The sequence below is a fragment of the Bombyx mori genome, chromosome 6 (genome assembly GCF_030269925.1).
Source record: "Bombyx mori chromosome 6, ASM3026992v2".
In the NCBI taxonomy this organism is placed as follows: Eukaryota; Metazoa; Arthropoda; class Insecta; order Lepidoptera; family Bombycidae; genus Bombyx; species Bombyx mori.
The window spans coordinates 3232220-3251661 of record NC_085112.1 but is presented as its reverse complement, the minus strand read 5'-3'; the positions used below and the strand labels follow the sequence as shown (position 1 = coordinate 3251661).

At 34.7% G+C, this 19442-nt stretch overlaps 2 protein-coding genes across 2 annotated transcripts in view; both read left to right on the top strand.

The window, feature by feature from the left end:
- Positions 1–10225, top strand: part of Mod(mdg4) (Mod(mdg4)-heS00531) — a 540681-nt gene extending 530456 nt beyond the window's left edge. Inside the window, exon 10 of the mRNA XM_062668863.1 lies at positions 10139–10225. The gene's annotated coding sequence lies outside the window, so the exon portion shown is untranslated. The remainder of the gene's footprint in view (positions 1–10138) is intronic.
- LOC105842254 (piggyBac transposable element-derived protein 4-like) lies at positions 4343–6339 on the top strand. Its single transcript, XM_062669231.1, has 3 exons — positions 4343–4485; positions 4565–4878; positions 5315–6339. Exons 1-3 carry the CDS (start codon positions 4343–4345, stop codon positions 6022–6024), a joined length of 1167 nt encoding a protein of 388 aa, XP_062525215.1. The 3' UTR covers positions 6025–6339.
- Positions 10226–19442: the final 9217 nt, after the last annotated feature.

Sequence of the window (19442 nt, the reverse complement as noted above, 5' to 3'; positions counted from 1 at the left end):
GTAAAATAGAAAACTCAGGAACTGTTTATAAACTAGTAAGTTTTAAAATTTTAATGTTCATACTAATAATTCTTATCATAGAAAGTTCATTCAGTGTTCCCTGTTCTTACAGTACATTATTGATTGGAAGAAATCACTAATCACACTAATAATTGCGACTAAAAACTTACAAGATCATATTTTGATTATCGCTCAACAATAAAGAGTTTCGAATCCCAATAATGTATATACCAATTATTACGTCACAAAAGCCTTAACAGAAATAATAGTTTCTATCTCTATCGCTGCTTATTTATCTGCGAAAATCTCTGTTAAATAATAAGGGGCCATCCATAAAGTACGTCACACGTTAATGGGGAGGGAGGGTATCACCGAAGTGTGACATCGTGTGACAAGGGGCATGGGGGGGTCAATACTTTTGTGACGTCACATGTTAAAATTTAAAATACTAAAACGCAAAGTTTGTACGTGAATTAAAAATTTTAAAAATTTACAAACTTGATCTATATTTATTAATAATTTAGAATTCTCGCTGAAAATAGCTGTTTTCTCTCGATTATTTTTAAATACATACATAAATTTAAAAAATGTGTGACGTCACATTAGGAGGGGGGGGTTATAAAAATGTGACAACCTGTGACAAGGAGGGGGGGAGGGGTTCAAAAGTCCTAAAATTCGTGTGACGTACTTTATGGATGGCCCCTAAACAGAACACATGCTATAAATTGAGCATACCAGTATGAAGCTCCCGCAGGAATGAGCGAACTCGAAATCTCTAAGTTTTGAAACAGACGCATCAGAGATAGATACTATTCCGTTTTGAAAAATATAAATATTTAATACATATGTATACATAATCTATAATTTATATTTAACCCAGTTTTCGATCGAAGTATACATCGTGATTAAACACATAAGTATATAAAGACAAAACCTCTGTTATTACAAGGAAGGTGTTTCAAATTTGAGAATAATGTATCTTAGCATAAGCGGAAAACAGTATTTATTCGCCATGTTAACTTAAAACAGCTGCAATTTTAGTAAGTTCCTATTTCTCGAACAATTAATCTAAAGCGAAGTTTCACGAAACAATGACTTCGCGTGATACATTGCGTGTCACACCAAAACGCATTAGTAAAATACAATAAAATACCTTCTTTTCTTTCGAAACGTTTTTACATCCACACATGTACAATTAAATTCGTATTTTAGGATAACCGTAGTTAGTAAATAATGGAATTCACAACTGGTAATGTTTGGCACTAATATAATTCTACACTAACTCTCTACTATATTCACTATCATACAAATTATTACTAAAAGGTAATTGATTAAATGAGTAATTTCTTTGTCATGTCGATTGCTTACAAAAACCCTGTATTGTGATCCTTTCCTATTTACTTTTTTTAAATGGTTTTCAATACTACTGTCGCATCATGTGTTTTGTGTGAAGGTTTACGAATTATATATATTTTTGAAGCGATAATTAATAGGCCCAAAAAGCCTTTGTCGAAACAATATTAATGTAATGCTCGTTGCTGTTACGTAATGGTTTTTTTGTTAAGTGAAAACGCGGGTACATACAGAAATTTGAATAATGTGTTTTAATAAATAAAAAAAATATGTGTGGCACTCGGGGACTGCTGCGGTAAAGCTATTGCACAGCATTTTATATCAACTTATGCAATTATAATTAGACAATAATAATTTAATATTAAAACAATAATAAATTAAGACCACACTATATTTATAAACATTAACAAAAGCAAAACATTAACTGTCCCTTTCACACTCATAAGCTAGACCGCGTGAGAGAGAGATGGGCAGACTTTTCATGATGCGCATGCAGTGCGACGTCACGCCGCACGCTTATTCACAAACACTACACAAGCGCAACGTGTGAATGTGTTGAACGCGAGCTACATGGTAGGCTTAGTAGGGGTGTTAGGTATTATTTTCGTTACGGAATTTCTTGATTCGGTCGCCGCGCTCAAAGCCCGCGATAACAGCTATACAATAGCTTAAAATATACAGATAAGTTTCAGTAGTTTTAAAACTCTTAGGGCGGATTCGACCAAACTTAAATTTAAACTCGAGTAACTATACGAGGAATAACCTATTCCATGATTTTAATCTCGAGTAAATTCATAGTCGTTTTTCCACGTATACTTGCGCTAGGAATAACAATACGCGAATAGCAGAGTGAATGGTGAACAAAAATAAAATCCGGCAAATAAATGTTGTTGTGCAACGGCATAGTGTAAGAGCATACAAATCGTCAACTCGATTTTGCCGTATTTTAGTGTGAAAAAGTAGCTGTTGTGTAAGATATCCAGCTGTCAAACGTATTATTTTTATTTCTTGTTTGTTTGAGGGAATTGTCAAGTTTTGTCGTGTGGTTTTATCTTTTTTCGTTTTAACGTTGCATTCAGACTATTAATAATCATTTAGTGCATTGCGTTGACTTGAAATTAAAACAGAATAAATATTTATGAAATGACAGAAATCAGATGTTGGACTGACAGACGCCATTACTTTATTCTAGGAATAGCTCCGTTATTCCGTGCGAAACGGCGGTATAGTAACAATTCCCGAATAGGCCCACTATTCTTAGAATTGTAGATGGTAAAACGTAAAATTGATTTACTCTCGATTAACTGACGAGTTATTCTAAGAATAAGATTTACTCTTGTTTGGTCGAATCGACCCTTACTAAAATTTTCTAAGTAAAAAGTCTTAATCATCCTCTCGTATTCCTCTGTTCATATTATTGTCAAAACTTACTTAACGCCGGGTTAAAGTTTTGCTCTTATTTTATTTTACTCCTGAAACGGGAATACGTTTGTTGGACTGACTATAAACAGCATCCATGTTTGACACTCTTGACACCATAAATGCCTACGTGTTTTATAGATGAACGAATTAACATGTTCACTGCTTAACAGGTCGATATCCTGGCGCGGTATTTCAGTTATTTCTGGTACGGACGAAGAAAACTTTGTCCCTCTCGCTTGTGCGAAATTATTATCTCAGGTGTTTGTCAAAATTCGACAGAGACATATATATATTTCATCTTGCGGTCAAAATTGTAGGTGATCCTCATCAAAACATATCGGCAGGCTTTTATCGACCTACCAACGCACTGACGGTGAAAAACATCCGCTAAGCGCGGCAGTGGGCCTACTTCGGCCCAACAGGCAGCTAGCGACCCGATACCTAATAGTGTTGTGCTATCTAACTGATCTGACGTAGCGTTCGATATAATCAACGATGGCAAGCAATAAAAGAAAAATACAAATTTTGGAACATAGAGTAAGAGAGAAGTCGTCGTGGCCTAAAGGATAAGACGTCCGGTGCATTCGTGTGTAGCGATGCACCGGTGTTCGAATCCCGCAGGCGGGTACCAATTTTTCTAATGAAATACGTACTCAACAAATGTTCACGATTGACTTCCACGGTGAAGGAATAACATCGTGTAATAAAAATTAAACCCGCAAAATTATAATTTGCGTAATTACTGGTGGTAGGACCTCTTGTGAGTCCGCACGGGTAGGTACCACCACCCCGCCTATTTCCGCCGTGAAGCAGTAATGCGTTTCGGTTCGAAGGGTGGGGTAGCCGTTGTCACTATACTGAGACCTTAGAACTTATATCTCAAGGTGGGTGGCGCGTTTACGTTGTAGATGTCTATGGGCTCCAGTAACCACTTAACACCAGGTGGGCTGTGAGCTCGTCCACCCATCTAAGCAATAAAAAAAAAAAAAAAAAATTCGCCTGCAGTTATTGACAGTGATAGTGACAGCAGTGAAGAAATATTTTCCACTAAGAAAAATAGAAAGAAGTTGGAAACAAATGTGCACGGAAAACAAAGCACAAGCGGTAAGTTTTGTTTCCTACCTACATATATCAACATATCAGCCTTAGACTCATAATGACGTAGGGGTTTTTGGTGTAATACCATCCTTTATGAAAATGATTATTCTTAAATTATTTCTTTGCTTTTAGTGTTATAGTGTCTGCCGAGCATCTGTGAACATCTTTCCATATTTCATGTTTTATTTGTTTTATTTAAGGGTAGCAAACATCCATACATCTAAACTTACACATTTATAATATTAGTGTAGATTAATTTTATTCCACTTACCTTTTTTTTTGCATTACAGAATTTAAAAATAAACCTACACAACAGACATCAAAAGGATTGTCTTCATCTTGCTCAGCGTCAGTGGACAGATTAAGTATGTATAGCTCAAGAGGATGCAATCCTTCGCTAAACAATCTATCAGCTTCTATAGATGAAAGCGAATATCATGGCTTGATAAATCTAAGAAACAATAATAAAATGATAGAAAAGAAAAATAAAATAGAAAGGAAAGATCCAAAGACAAGACTTACATTCGCTTATTCTTTTGAAGACAGTATGTCGCAAGAGTTAACTGAAAGCAATGAACATGATGGTTTTTATGACGAAGAGCGTAATAAACAGTTTGAAGAAAATGAAAGACAGAAAGAACACTTAATGATGAAGCAGAGAGAGAGGAAGAAACAGAAAACGTTGAGGTAGAAGATGTAGAAGAAGAGAGAGAGAGGAAGAAACAAGAAATGCTGAAGAGGAAGATGAAGATACAGAGAGAGGGGAGGAAACGGAAAATACTGAGGAGGAGGAAAGTGGTGACACAGGCGACGATGAGAGTGATGTATACTCTGCAAGTGAAGTTGTATCGGATATAGATAATGATGTTTTAGAGGAAGAGGGAGATGCACAGGATAATAGTGTCAATGAATGGGGTGCTATCACAGATTTGACCCCTGAGTTGGAAGCGTGTACTTTAAATGAAAGCACTTTAAATATTCCCATAGAAGATATATCTACGGCAGGTATTTTTTCCCTATTTGTAACTGATGAAATAATAGATAAAATGGTTACAGAAACTAATAAATATATGCTAAAATACATCACAGAAAAGCAAATTAATAACGAAATAAAAACGAAACCTCGGTTATTATCATGGAAAGCTACGAATAATATAGAAATGCGAAAGTTTCTGGGGGTACTGCTCGCAATGGGTCTGAACAAATTGCCTCATATAAATGACTATTGGTCAAAAAAAAACAATATATCGAAACGAATATATTGTATCTGTAATAACTCGGGATAGATTTCTGCTATTATTAAAATTAAAATTCTGGCATTTTTGTGATGATTCGTCAGCCATCCACAATTCAAATAAGTTGACGAAAATTCATGATTTGGCTAATATGCTCAACAGCAGATTCCAAGAAGTATTAACGCCCGGTAAATTTGTTGTTATAGATGAATCAATGATACCATGGCGTGGCAGGTTGAAATTAAAACAATACATTAAAAACAAATCACACAAGTATGGTGTTAAAATTTACAAGTTATGTACTCCAGAAGGGTATACATATAATTCAATAATTTATTCTGGGAAGGGAGAAAATGGCCGTGAACAAAATCATGGTAAAGTCACCGTACTGAAACTCATTCAAGGGCTGGAGAACAAATGTCGTATAGTAATTGCAGACAATTTCTACTCTTCAATTGAATTGGCGGAAGAAATTCTATCTCACAAAACCCGTTATTGCGGCACCCTAAGATCAAATCGAAGAGGGCTTCTTAAGGCGATAGTGTCACTAAAGTTGAAGAAGGGCGAAATCAAAGGAGCTATGAATAAAAATGGCGTCAAAATTATTAAATGGGTTGACAAAAGGCAACTTCTAATGATATCTACTGTCAAAGAGGACGAAGATGTGCTTGTCAACACTGGCAAAAAAAATAAGAAGACGAACGAAAATATAAAAAAGCCTACATGTGTCTTAACGTATAATAACAACAAAAAAGGAGTTGACTTCAGCGACCAAATGTCTTTATACTATTCTTCTACATTAAAAAGAGGGCTTAAATGGTTCAGAAAAGTGGGTATGGAATATTTGTTTGGCATGGCGTTAGTAAACGCGTGGATCACATACAATATGAAAAATGATAAGGTTTCAAAATCATAATTTACAGAGGCATTAATGCAATCATTAACTGGACAAAGTATATGCCCTGATAGTAAGTATAATGACGTGTAACATCACTGTAACCATATGTAGATCATTGTTGTAGACGATTCCTACATTTCCGTGTTTCAACATCGTCAGACGTTCTACATCTGCAACAGGTAACCATTGTCATTATTTTGAACATATTACCAGTGTTCCGGTGGCTGCGCATGGCTTTCGTGCAAGAGCTTTGTACTGACTCCGCTGTTTTTCTGCGAGCAATGTAGGACGTTTTTTGCACTACTGCTTCTATTATGGTATGCTATGGCACTGTTTACTAGGCATGGTCGTTGCGCAACGTAAATGGTTATTGAAACTATCTATAGACAAAATAGCGGTTAGCTAGTTTCGCCGTACTGCAATAACCTGCTAACGTCTACTACCTCAATCACGTCACCGATCACGAACACAAATCACACAACGTTCGGCAATATTCGTTTTACTTCGTACCGCTCGGTCGGCAGCTATCGCGACACGCAGCGCAAACATCGGTTCGATCGAAATAGACAATCATCATTTTGTCTCTTTCACGCACACGACTGAGATGCATTTGACCTTTGACTTTAGCCCTTAAAGCCCTTAAAATAAGATTTATAAAATTAAATTATGAGTGCAAGTTGAAGTCGAATTTTGTGGCCTTGAACCAGTTATTCACGAATCGCGTGTTTAGCGACAAAATGTATTTAAGACTCGGCGCTAAGTTTTAAGTTTAATTTCCAAATTGAATAGTTTAAAATATAAAGTTTATAGTTGTTTAATATAGATTATCCTTAAAGATAAATTACAAATAAAGTCGTAATTACTGAAAATTTATCGCGACGCTAGCTCATTCGTGTGCACATTAGTTTACTGCTAAACAAAACCCGCTATTGCTCGCTAATGAAATAGCGCGTTTCAAAAGCCGCTATTGACATTCGATAGCTAGTTTCGTTTCGCTAACCGAAAATGCCGCTACAACCCACCGCTACTGTTTACTTACTCAATAACACAGATTTTTTCCAGATTCTGTTATATTAAAATAGGTGGAAATGTAATGCCCTTTCCAAAAATATGCCACAGTTATATAGTTTGGTAAAAAAGATAGGAGAAATCTGTTTTTTTCGAGTGAGAGTCCGATCGCCGCTGATGCAGATTGATTTAGTAGATAAAAATATATTTACCTAAAAATATTTTTATCTACTAAATCAGTAATCTGGTTGTCAATTTTGTAAGCGAGGGCCAAATTTTTTTTTCATATTTCGACCTATGTTCTCTGGGGAAAGTTGTTCAGTTTCGGGAGTTCAGTGGTAAAACTCATAAATGGTTAATTAATGACATGGAATTAAGAAAAAAAAATTCATTTCAGAAAATCGAGTAAAACTTAAGGACGATGACCATGTCCTTGAGATGAGCGATAAACGAAGAAATTGTGCAGGGTGCTACGACAAACTGCGGAAAACCTTTAATAGTACCCAAGCAAAAAGAAAGGTTAATAAAATAAAAAAATATTGCAGGAAATGTAAACAAAACCTTTGCGTGAAATGTTTCAAAGAAAGGCATAAATAAATGAAAACATTCTTCAGTTATTTTATGATAATTTTGTTTTCTTTTCGACATTCCCTTATTTTTTTCTGTCCCATCTCTATATATAAAAATGAATTGCTGTTCGTTAGTCTCGCTCTCTCGAGAACGGCTGGACCGATTTTGCTAATTTTGGTCTTGAATTATTTGTGGAAGTCCAGAGAAGGTATAAAAGGTAGGTAAATATGAGAATGCTCAGAATTAAATATAAAAAAAAACAATTTTGTATTTCCTTTGATGTGTCCCCGTCGGACGGATTCCTTTTGTTTGTTTTAAGTTTATTTTATACAAAAGCTTAGGTCGTTTATTTATCGATTGAGGCAGTACGAAGTCTACCGGGTCAGCTAGTCACTACTAAAAATACTTTCTAGTGCGGTTCAGGTCGATATCGGCCTGCCGCTTTTCCTGCTTTATTTCTCATTTCCTGTTTGGCAGATCCCGATTCGAATCAAACCTAAGAAAGTAGGTTTCAAGGTCATTCTAACAATAATAAAAAATTTATACATTGTTTCCACAAATTTATGGCAATTTTTAATCTATCCTAGTGCTTGTGGGTCTAGAAAGACCTGCCACGCTCTGGAGGAAATATCATTGGAGGCGCATTTTGGCCCGCCGCCGCACCAGATGAAGAATTATGATTTTACTTGCCGCAGTAAACGTGTTAATGGGCTAAGTAGTGTATTTAATACCAGAGGCTCGGGTCTCTTATTTATTACCTACTTCACCGTTGCGGAAACATGCGAGCGGTGTTTGGAGATGTAGACGTTATAGTATGTATATAAAAGATTCATAAGAGACAGGATTAGATAGGCCATGTCAATTGTTGTCAACGTTTATATGTATGAAACGATGTGAGGACTTTAAGGCCTTAATATTTTTAAAAACATATTACATTAACTGGCGCAATGCAGATATTATTATTCTCTACCACGGATAATACTTATTTCAGCATTACTAATTATTATTCAATCTTAATAAATTTTGTTTAACGCTGTGTTTACAAATCGTCAAATTGGTAAGCTGTTTAATACAAGTATCGTCTGGTATTGACAGTGACAGATAAATACATTTCATTGATCAACAGCAGCACACTAGGAGACAAGCGCGAGAGACTAAAAAAAATATTATTGCAGATCTTTTAAAACATCGACACCACTGCTTCAAGAGCGCTAGCATTTGATAATTTTATAAATTTCAATTCATTATCAAATATGAGGTAGGTTTTTTTTTAATAATAATTTAAACTTTTACGTTTTACTCCTTTTGCTCAGGACGGTAACTGGTAAATAATTTATTGCAAATATTATTTTTCGTAGTTTAAAAAATATATCTAGTATTTACATTTAAAGATTTTTTTTGTACTATACAGTAAACTTATACTATATATGGATAATATATAATTCGAATGTTTACTACGTTTTTCTATTATACAGTCAGGGTTTGGGATCTTAAGCAATTATTTTACATGCAAAATTTGTTATGTCACAAAAATAAAAGAAAATTTTCCTCTATAGTTTCTTTACATTAAGCACGTATTTCATATTTGCAAGCAAAATATAAGGCTTCTCAAATAGAGATTGCTTTTCTTCCACTAAGAATATCGTTTTTGACTATATGATACACAGTTGAGCTAAAATTTCTGTTGTTTTTATGAGCTAGAATGCATCGAATTCCACCAACATTCTATGGGTTGGAAAATATAAAAAAATAATATAAACGTGTCAGTCATTGTACACATCGCTCTTTGAGTCGACAGGCGAGATACAGAGATATATTAAGCTTAAGATATATTAAGCTGAACATAAATATTATGAACTAATTTAAGTGTTGTCATAGGGATTATTAAGGAACATTACGTCTGCGCGCACTTACATATGATCTCTACCATTGCTACTACTTCATTTGTTTGATTTACTCCGGTAACATGAAAGAAAAGAGAAAAGCGATACTCTCACAGAAATTTACAAATTAACAATTTTTTGTACATAAAAGGCGAAAACTAAAATCTTATTGCTCTTTTTCCTACAACTGTTGTCGATAGGTTAATTGTTTTACAAGGGAGGCTTCGGGCCACAATTATGTGTACTTTGTATGTAAACGATTCTTCCCCTGAAAGTGTGGAGAGCGGCCTTGCACCAAGGACCACGGGAGCACCTCCAGCGAATCTTTCCGTTTCTGGCGCATCCATTGAATCTGAACCTGTATCCTCCGACGTTGATACCCATCTTTCCCTGTTTGCTGAGGCAGTAGGAGGCGAAGCAATCTATACCGGTGCCGATAAGGCCAACTGAAACAAATAAAACTCTGTTTATAATCTGATGGAGATATCACTGTAAGTGGACGTTAATGATTAGTTAATGCGTACCAAATACTTAAAATAAAAAAATATAATGAATCTTTGATGTGTTTTCTTGCTTCTGTACCTTTTTAGTGGATATGATTCGCAAAAATCCAGATAGTATTGAATTACAAGTTGTAACTTCAGGTGCTAAAGTCTGCGTTGTGTTTTCAGTGCGTTTTGGGCTATCGAATCGTGGTCACCTGGTCGTCCACGTGGGCGAGTACAAGTTCATTAAACACGAGTGCTATAGGAAGAAAATTAGATGGACCTGCTGCAAACGAATCCAGTTGGGCTGCAGGGCTAGCATAACCACTCACAATTCGGTCATAGTGAGATCCTTTCTAGAACACAACCATAGTCCATAGCATTGGCTTTATTTTTTGTTTACCTTACGTCTTTTTCTGTTTTATCGTTCGGATACGAGAACATGCCTTGCTGGCGGACATATTTTTATAGTAATGTTTAATTTCAAGTTGTATCATGACATTATTAATATTCTCGAGTAATTATATTTTATGAATTAAGTTAATTTAAATTTAAACACACTTAGGCTAAGGTTTCACATCATTCCTTCTTTGGAAATCACAAATGTAGATAATTTTATAGTAAGTATTCACGAAATTGTTTCAGAAGGTTATTTTTGATATCATACTTTGAATGTTGATTTAGTCAAAGATTGCAATTGGTTTGTATTAAGACTGTAACGAAAACAAAAATCCGGATTTATTGCAAGAGAACAATACTCATAAGTGTGTGACGTGACGCGCGTATTTTTCGTCATTATCGAAATTTAAGTATTTTTTCTATTGTGAAATATTTTGAAGTGAACACATCTTTAGTACCGTTGTGATTTGTAAAATCGAAGAGAATAAAAGACAAACTTAAAAGAGTTTAACCTGTACATCTAAAAGATTTAGCCTGCAAGAGAATGAGGTTTATAAATACATACTTCTCAATGTTTCATTTCTATGGCGTGTAAACCTGCTTTGAAACTAATGCAAATTACAATGTAAATTATCACGAAACCCCACCTTTGAACTGTAAAAGTGCCTTAAAGAATTAATTATTCGACTTGTTGCATATAATGCAATTTGTAGCTTTAATGTAAGCGAGGGTATTTCGAAATAAGTCGTGCCTTAGGAATTTAGTTTGGTATTATGGAAACCCATTAAATCTTTTTAAAATCAAGTATAAAATCTGTCTTTTATTTCAGTAATTCATCACTTTTTCGGTGATATGAAGTGTGTTGCCGGTTAAAATAACCAAAATACCCAAATAATTTTGTCATTTTATTTTAATGATGGAAATGTAGATAAATATAATGAATGAAAACTATTTTTTATGCAAAATAAATAAAATGGTATGGTAAACAAAGTTTGGTATTTTTATTTTGCATTTTTTTTATCGCTCACCAATGATTTGAGACTTCAATGATATCAATGAATCTTAAGCGGTCAAGTTCTCGACATGTTCTACAACATAATATACTAACTATTATTCTACCTCTATGTGGACATTGAAGGTATCCGTATTAGGAATTCTTTAGCTTAGATTGCAGTGCTCTTCAAAAGGGATCGTAATGGGGAATCGAAAATAATCTAATGCGGCTGGTATTAACTCAAACATCTAATAAATGTATAGTGATTCGTTTTATTTTCTCCGATCCGGTTTAGTCTCTGTAACATTCCTAGAAAATTAAATTTACTTCAATTCTTGTCAATTTGATTTGAATAATCTCACTTAAGTTTTAGCTATTAAAATATATTAAAAAAGAATGTCCATAATATGGGTGAACGTTTATCGTAATAATTCAAGATTGTCACCGTCGGGCGAAAGATGTCCACAAATAGACATACAAGTTTAAGTAAGAAGTAATGGGTGCACTACTATTACGCTACATCTACAATTTATTCTACGCTGTCCGAATCCAGCGAATCCTTGCGAATTGCGATCTTTGAATACTTTGGAATATATTTTGCTCAAAAATTTATATGGCAATCCATGTTGACTCCCTACCAGTGCTTTGAAGTACGGCGGTCTTAATAATTGATAATAGAAAGAAGAAAAAAATTGTTCCGCCATTTTATTTTAATCTAAGATAAGAGAATCGAACGGAAATAAAACCAAAAAGATATGTTAGTAAATTATTTTTCATGACCTTAATAATTTTACATTATTCATTTAGTACAACTCGTAATCAAGTTCAATGTCTCTTAAGTTAAGTTATAAATAAATAAAATAAAAATAACACAATTCTTTAAAATTGAGTTTTTGAAATAAATATGTTGGAAAGTGACGTATAAAAAAAAAAGCTTTCTTTTTAAATTGGAATAGTAAATAAAAAATTGGTAGAATAATTTAAAAAAAAGGGATAACAAAATTTGCTACATCTTGAAAGTGAGATTAAAGTACAATGTACTTATTCTTTCTTAGTATTATCACTGTGAACCCATTTTTCATTTAAAAGATACGTAACAATAAAAAAAATGTTAAAAAAAATAAGTCAAGAAACATTCTCATCTTATTTTTTTTGACAGAGATATTTTACATTGATTCAGTTGTCACATACCATTTTAAAAGAAAAAGTCCATGAGATTCCAGTTAGATATTGTTAATTACCAAAGGACAGTATTAAAACCCTAAAATCGAAAAAGGAAGAACAAAACATACATATAAAACATTCATTTCTGTTCCCGTTTATTTTGAAATAAATGCGAATTACATTTCGTGTAACCATGCATAAAAGCTCTAATTAATTCACAAAGCCTATTCATTAAGAAGTTTCTTGTTAAGAGATCTGTTTTAAATAATCACTACCTACTATGGAATTAAGAACGACAATATACGAAGGATCTAAGTGTTTTTTTGAATATTTTCTAATTAACTTAATTTCATATTTATTTACCGATTTATAACCTTCGAAATTGAAATTTCGGCTTGTAAAAACTGGTATTTATTACAATTTAAATATCTAATTTAATGACTTTTAAATCAATAAAGACATGAAATTATGTTATATCACCATCTGCCCTAAGTACAAAATAGATTAAAAAGCCCTGAACTTCCCATACTGGTTAATCTAGTTGTTAAATAATCTAATGGTTATGCACGTCAGTTAGCTTGACGATACTGGTTCCCTCAGTGATCGCTATAGCATTGCATCTAGTGAAAGACCTCCAACAACGCCATCTTGTTCGTCCTTGTCTTTCGTAGTGTTTCAGGAATCGATTATTGCGTATCATCAATATACGTCGACCATTCGCTTCAATGAACGCTGCCTCTAACTCTGGTTCTAAAAACGCATCTTTAGTAAGATCTAATATGTAAAATACTGCTGTTGGTTGTGAAGGTTGGAATATACTTTATTTCAAATTAAAATAATGGTCACAGTAGTGTTGTATTCATGTATTTTCTCTTAATACAGGGTTGAGGTATTAGTTTAACCACCAATATTATTTTGAATAGATTTTTCATTGTATTATGGTTCTGTTGTTGTTTTTTTTTTATTGCCTTTGTAGTCAGACGGGCATACGGCCCACCTGATAGTGAGTGGTTACCGTCGCCCATGGACTTCAGCAATGTCAGGGGCAGAGCCAAGCCGCTGCCTACCGCTGTTGTTATTGTTTTGTTTGTTTTCGCAACTTACACATTACGTAAACAGTTACAAGTATCTCTAAATGTATGTCCAGCCAAAAATAGCGCAGAATAACTGCGTTTTTTAATCAATAATTACAGGTATGTTGACTCCGGTAACTCTTAAAACTAGACCATAAAAAAATCTAAAAATCAATGTAGAATTGGTTTGAAGTGGCACGTAAAAATCGAAGTCACGAAATGTCCACTGAGCTTTTAATACTTAATTTTTTTTTTGGACAAGCCCACTTGATGTTAAGTGGTTACTGGAGCCCATAGACATCTACAACGTAAATGCGCCACCCACCTTGAGATATAAGTTCTAAGGTCTCAGGTATAGTTACAACGGCTGCCCCACCCTTCAAACCGAAACGCATTACTGCTTCACGGCAGAAATAGGCAGGGTGGTGGTACCCACCCGCGCGGACTTACAAGAGGTCCTACCACCAGTAATTATGCAAATTATAATTTTGCGGGTTTCATTTTTATTACACGATGTTACTCCTTCACCGTAGAAGTCAATCGTGAACATTTGTTGAGTACGTATTTCATTAGAAAAATTACTACCCGCCTGAGATTCGAACACCGGTGCATCGCTCAACACGAATGCACCGGACGTCTTATCCGTTAGGCCACGACGACTTCCATCTTCCAAACTTTCATCAGCGTAGCTTGTATGGTGTAGATATTCCGAGAGTGACTCATTGCGACCGGTCAGCGGAATCTGATTATTTTTTTATTGATCGGCAGTTTAACAAAACAAACATAGTTTTTAAATTACATTTTATTGTGAATAACAAAGTTAATAATACAAAAGTAACTCAAAATTTTTCTATGAAAAAAAAAAAAAACTCAGGCGAATTCTTTACAAAAAAATGCTTTTTCTTATCTTACGTTAGAGAATCATATCATCATCATCATCATCATCAACAGTCCACAGTCGTCCACTGCTGGACATAGGGCTCTCCCAATCTACACCACTGAGCCCGGTCTGCGGCTCTCCTCATCCACTTCTTGCCGGCCACCGTGCGGAGGTCATCGCACCATCTAGCCAGAGAATCATAAATGTGCGAAAATTAATTTTGGAATAGCGTTAATTATTATTAGCGATGGGTCTTATTTTATATATAACACAGTTTGTCCCGTAAACTGGAAGTAATATGGCGCGTCAAAGCTTCTACTAACATCTAATAGTCGGTACCGACGCCATAGACACCAGCCATGTTTGTGAAAATTTAAAGGTAACTTGCGAGATGCTGTTATTGACTGTAAGGTTTACCATAATTTATAACTTTTCTCTATAAGAGTGAATAGCTGAACTTCCTAATTACAGTTGAAAGATTGTCTAATGGTTTTGATTGTCTAATGATTGTGAATAAAAAAGAAAAACATAGGATAATTCGATTAATCAATTATCAGTAACTTTAGATTTTAAAGACTCTAACTTTTTTGATATTTTACCACATCGTCAATCTAAAAAAAGTAATTAGGTAAGTGGTGCGGATCCAAATTGCAGGCATCGCGACGTACATACGTGGCGTGGTAAGATGGCAGACATGGCACGTATTCGTATGAGCTCTTAATACTGACGGTCGGTTTATTCTTTACATCTGGGAACGTTTATACTTTGCGGCAGTAACAAAGACGTGATGGTGCTTAAACGCTAGGCATTAGAACCTTAGTATCTCATGCCTTATCGATTTGAATGCTCTCACTCTCAATATTTACGAAAATAGCTGGTTTTCATTGACATTGACGATTTCTATGCTAATTTTATTTCTACAGCTCTGATATTCTAGTGCCGTCTTATGGTCAGTTAACGGGATACACTGCATATACATATATACCTGCAATAAATTACAGTAATCTAAACATTTTCGTCATTTTTATTCAACGGGATATCTGATTTTCCATTACTATTTTCTTGGGATAAATTAGAATCAACTTCCTTATTAATCGAATCCAATCCAAATTGTTTCTCAACTGTTAAATTGTCTTTGACAACATCAATGAAATTTTCATTGTCAGTCACTATTTCATGATTTAAGGCACTTTCGGATTTCGATTGTGAGTCTATGTTTGTTTCTGGTGGCATGTCAATTGTTGTACCATTACTTGAGTTACAGTCAGTCAAAGACGTAAAACTTTTCAACGGGTCATCTTCAACGTTAATATCTTTTTCTTCTCCGGGCGATTCTACTGGAGTATTCGTGAAATGGAAATTCTGAATGACAGATTCATGTCGACTTTTCTCCAACTCTATTTCTTCGCCATCTGATAGTATTTCTATTGGCGCTTCATCTCTTACGACCTCGATGACGTCATCGTCGGAGGATTCGCCCTGGGATACTTGTGATGTTACACCGGTGATTTGCACGTTCTCGAATTGACCTGCTGTAAATGAAATCAGTACATAAGCTATTTCAAACTAGACTTTATACTAATTCAGTAAGCCAAATACATCTAACTAAATTTCAAGTGTAAAAGATAATTGAAACGACATTTTTAAGTATTTATTTAAAGAAAAGCTTAACGCATCTAATAAACTTAATATAACATTTTGAGCCAAAAATTAAAGAGATCCGATAAATTAACCGTGAGTTTACAATAATTTGAAGATATATGTATCTGAAACATATAGTATACATATATGAACAATGCCATTTATCGCATGTGCGATGTTGTGATTGTGTTAGAAATTTTAAGCGACGCTCATTGCATCCTTCATCCTTCAGATTCGAAATAAATCAACTACTCGCTACAAAGTAATATACTAAAACATTTTAAATTTACTTCATAAATTCACTTCCTTTCTCTCAGCCTTATCCTACATTATGTGAGGTCGGCGCAAAATGTACTTTTATCCTGCTACTTAAGGATTTGTCATGAGTTATACGACCAGCCGCTTGCCCGACGAAAACGCTTCTTGGGAGTGTTATCATTAGCATAAGATGGTAGCCAAAAGAAGTCTCTTAGTCGCCTTTTACAAAATCCACCGGAAGACTTAGGTAGGTCCAATTCTAAGCCGGGAATCACACGTTCGTTTAATTCACTCCCATAAGGTGTTTAGTAACTCCGTATTGAAGTTCTTCAGTCTTTATTTCATAGCCTTTCAAGGCAGGCGAACGCTTTCAACGGCTCATCTAATAATGTACTGGTCACTGTTATGGTCAATTTATTTATTTAACTCTTTTCGAAACTCGTTTGAAGTAAGATTGTGTTACAGCGGTCCGGAAATTGCCTGAATGTGAGTTTATTCCAAAGCCAGATGGTACGTTCCAAAAATATTTCAAAAACGTAAGGTTGATAGTGCTTTTTTCCCTTCTACTTGCTCGTAGCCCCTCGGGGCTATATTCCAGTTACACTCAGTTTGGTTGATGAGCTCAAGTCCGAGAGATCGATAGCGCAGTGACAGGATCATGTCAAACGATTACCTACTGAGGATATTTGTATAAAACAAATCTACCCTCTAGTTTTAATTTTTAATTTTATTATTTGGGGGGTGATTATGTCTATTCGTTATAAATATTTGTCCGTAGATTATGTGAGCTTTACATTTGCACGAAAATGCAAGTCTATTCGAACATCTCCAGTAGCTTCTGAATTCGTCACCATATTCACGGTGGAATGTGTATCCGTACAGGCATAAGAGCTTACCGCCTTTTATTGTTGGTATAAACTGACCTGGAATTATAGTTGAAATTTATGATTGGTGCACGTACATTAATTTTGGATAAAAAATGCATGTATTGAAAGATTTTTTATTTATATCTATGTATTTAGCAGAAGAGGTCAAGATACATCAGATGTTATGTGGTTACTGGAGCCCACTTGTACCACTACTTTGGAAATATTATGTTTAAAGAGATAAACTCTTTATTACATTAGAATAGCGATTAGCGGTAGGCAGCGGCTTGGCGGTAGGCAGCGGCTTGGCCGGTAGGCAGCGGCTTGGCCGGTAGGCAGCGGCTTGGCCGGTAGGCAGCGGCTTGGCTCTGCCCCTGGCATTGCTGAAGTCCATGGGCAACGGTAACCACTCACCATCAGGTGGGCCGTATGCTCGTCTGCCAACAAGGGCAATAAAAAAAAATAAAAAAAAATTAGATTTGTTGGTAAGACTATTTTTGCTTCATTTTTTAAATTGCTCACATGCGACCATTAGCTCACGTCTTTCACATAAAATCATTTAACAAGCAGGAGGAAATAGTCTTTACATAGCATAATATTCTGTGATAGCAACAGTTTTGTAAATGAAATTTTGGAAAGAAAACTTGACTATATAACATATAAATAAATAAGGGGCTAGATAAAAGAAAAAGCCGGAGGTGGAAACACGTATTAAAGCAACTGGAGTTTGAAGTTCAAATTAATTTTTATTTTATTAATAATAAAACATGAGATAGATTTACATAGCTTATGACAAACAAAAACACATAAATTGCTAAGTATTATAATATCATAGATTTTTCGTAAATGCTCCATTATTGAGCTAAAAACTAACTAGTATAATACCGTAACCATATTATGTTAAATCTATTGAATTTCGATTCAATAAGAATACTTACGAACCTAAACTTCTGACTAATATATAGGTATTATGACTCGATAATGACTATCCTAATATTGTACTTTCCATTAGTAACCAAACTTCATTAATCTAATTAAAACAATCCAGAGTATATTGCGACCTTAAGATATTCTACACGATATCTTAAGCTTTAAGATACTTAAATTTATACAGCTCTTTCGATACATCAAAACGCCGGATCCGATTGCGTCGACTGAAGGAATTTATTTTTAAAGCTACTCGTTGGATGAATGTGGTCGTTATGAAGGCCTACTATTTCGTCGTCGACTGTGTGGACTTTGGCAGTGCATCCGGCGTGACTGGCGCATTTCCAGGTCTTCTTGATGTGGTTTTGGCAATACGATCGGCATACGAAGGCGAAACCGTCGACTATTAGATGACGGGTGCCCCTAGCGGTCGTCTTGTAGAATACTGAAAGATTTACGGTTAATTACAAAAACAATTTTTTTTTTGCTGCATATGGTTTGATGAATTTGAATCAGACAATCATTACACTGGGTGTGACTCCGGCGTCAAGGTGCGTAGTGATACTAATGGTACCTATAAATTCCGTAACAGTTTATTATGACTTGCAAGCTTATATATTCTAATGTAATTGTTGAACACGGATAATACTAATTATCTATATATTAATACGTGAAGCAAAAACTTTGTATCCCTTTTTACGAAAATTGCGCGGACGGAGGAGTATGAAATTTCCAACGCTTATAAAGAATCTAGAGAAGGAGTGCAGGACGCTAACATTTTTTTTAAATTATGCCTAAAAATACATTAAATCAATAAAAAAAACATTACACACACTACCATGTATTTGACGCACACACTCATGCATACTATTAATTTATTGTCAAACTTATGTTCTTGACGTCTGTGGTCAAATTGAGAATAGATTAAATATTGTTTGTCTTTACTAAGATTTCTATAGTGTAGTCTTGGCGAAATTTGTGATTAATAGTATTTGAAAATGGAATCTTATTAGTGTACAAACTTACAATTTCAATTAATTATAGTCGAATTTTGACTATTGCGGGACCACTAGTAATTATTATTTTGACAAATACAATTTAAGAATACATAAAAAAATTAATATCTTAAATTACAGTCGGCTCTCTCATGCTAATTAAAACTATTTTGAAGGTACTGCTAAAAGAGAGACAAACAAACGTGCTTGATGAGAATAAACGGGCCAGTGTCCTTAAATTGACATCTCTGAATCGCGCCTTTTTTCTACAGGAATGATTCTAGCAAATTCAG

What these genes read in the sequence shown, in the direction of transcription:
- LOC105842254 (XM_062669231.1), top strand. Translation starts at nt 4,343, where the DNA reads ATGATAGAAAAGAAAAATAAAATAGAAAGGAAAGATCCAAAGACAAGA. An exon ending in GACGAAGAGCGTAATAAACA is followed by an intron (nt 4,486 to 4,564) that starts GTTTGAAGAAAA and finishes ACGTTGAGGTAG; the next exon opens with AAGATGTAGAAGAAGAGAGA. An exon ending in AGAAGATATATCTACGGCAG is followed by an intron (nt 4,879 to 5,314) that starts GTATTTTTTCCC and finishes TTGTTGTTATAG; the next exon opens with ATGAATCAATGATACCATGG.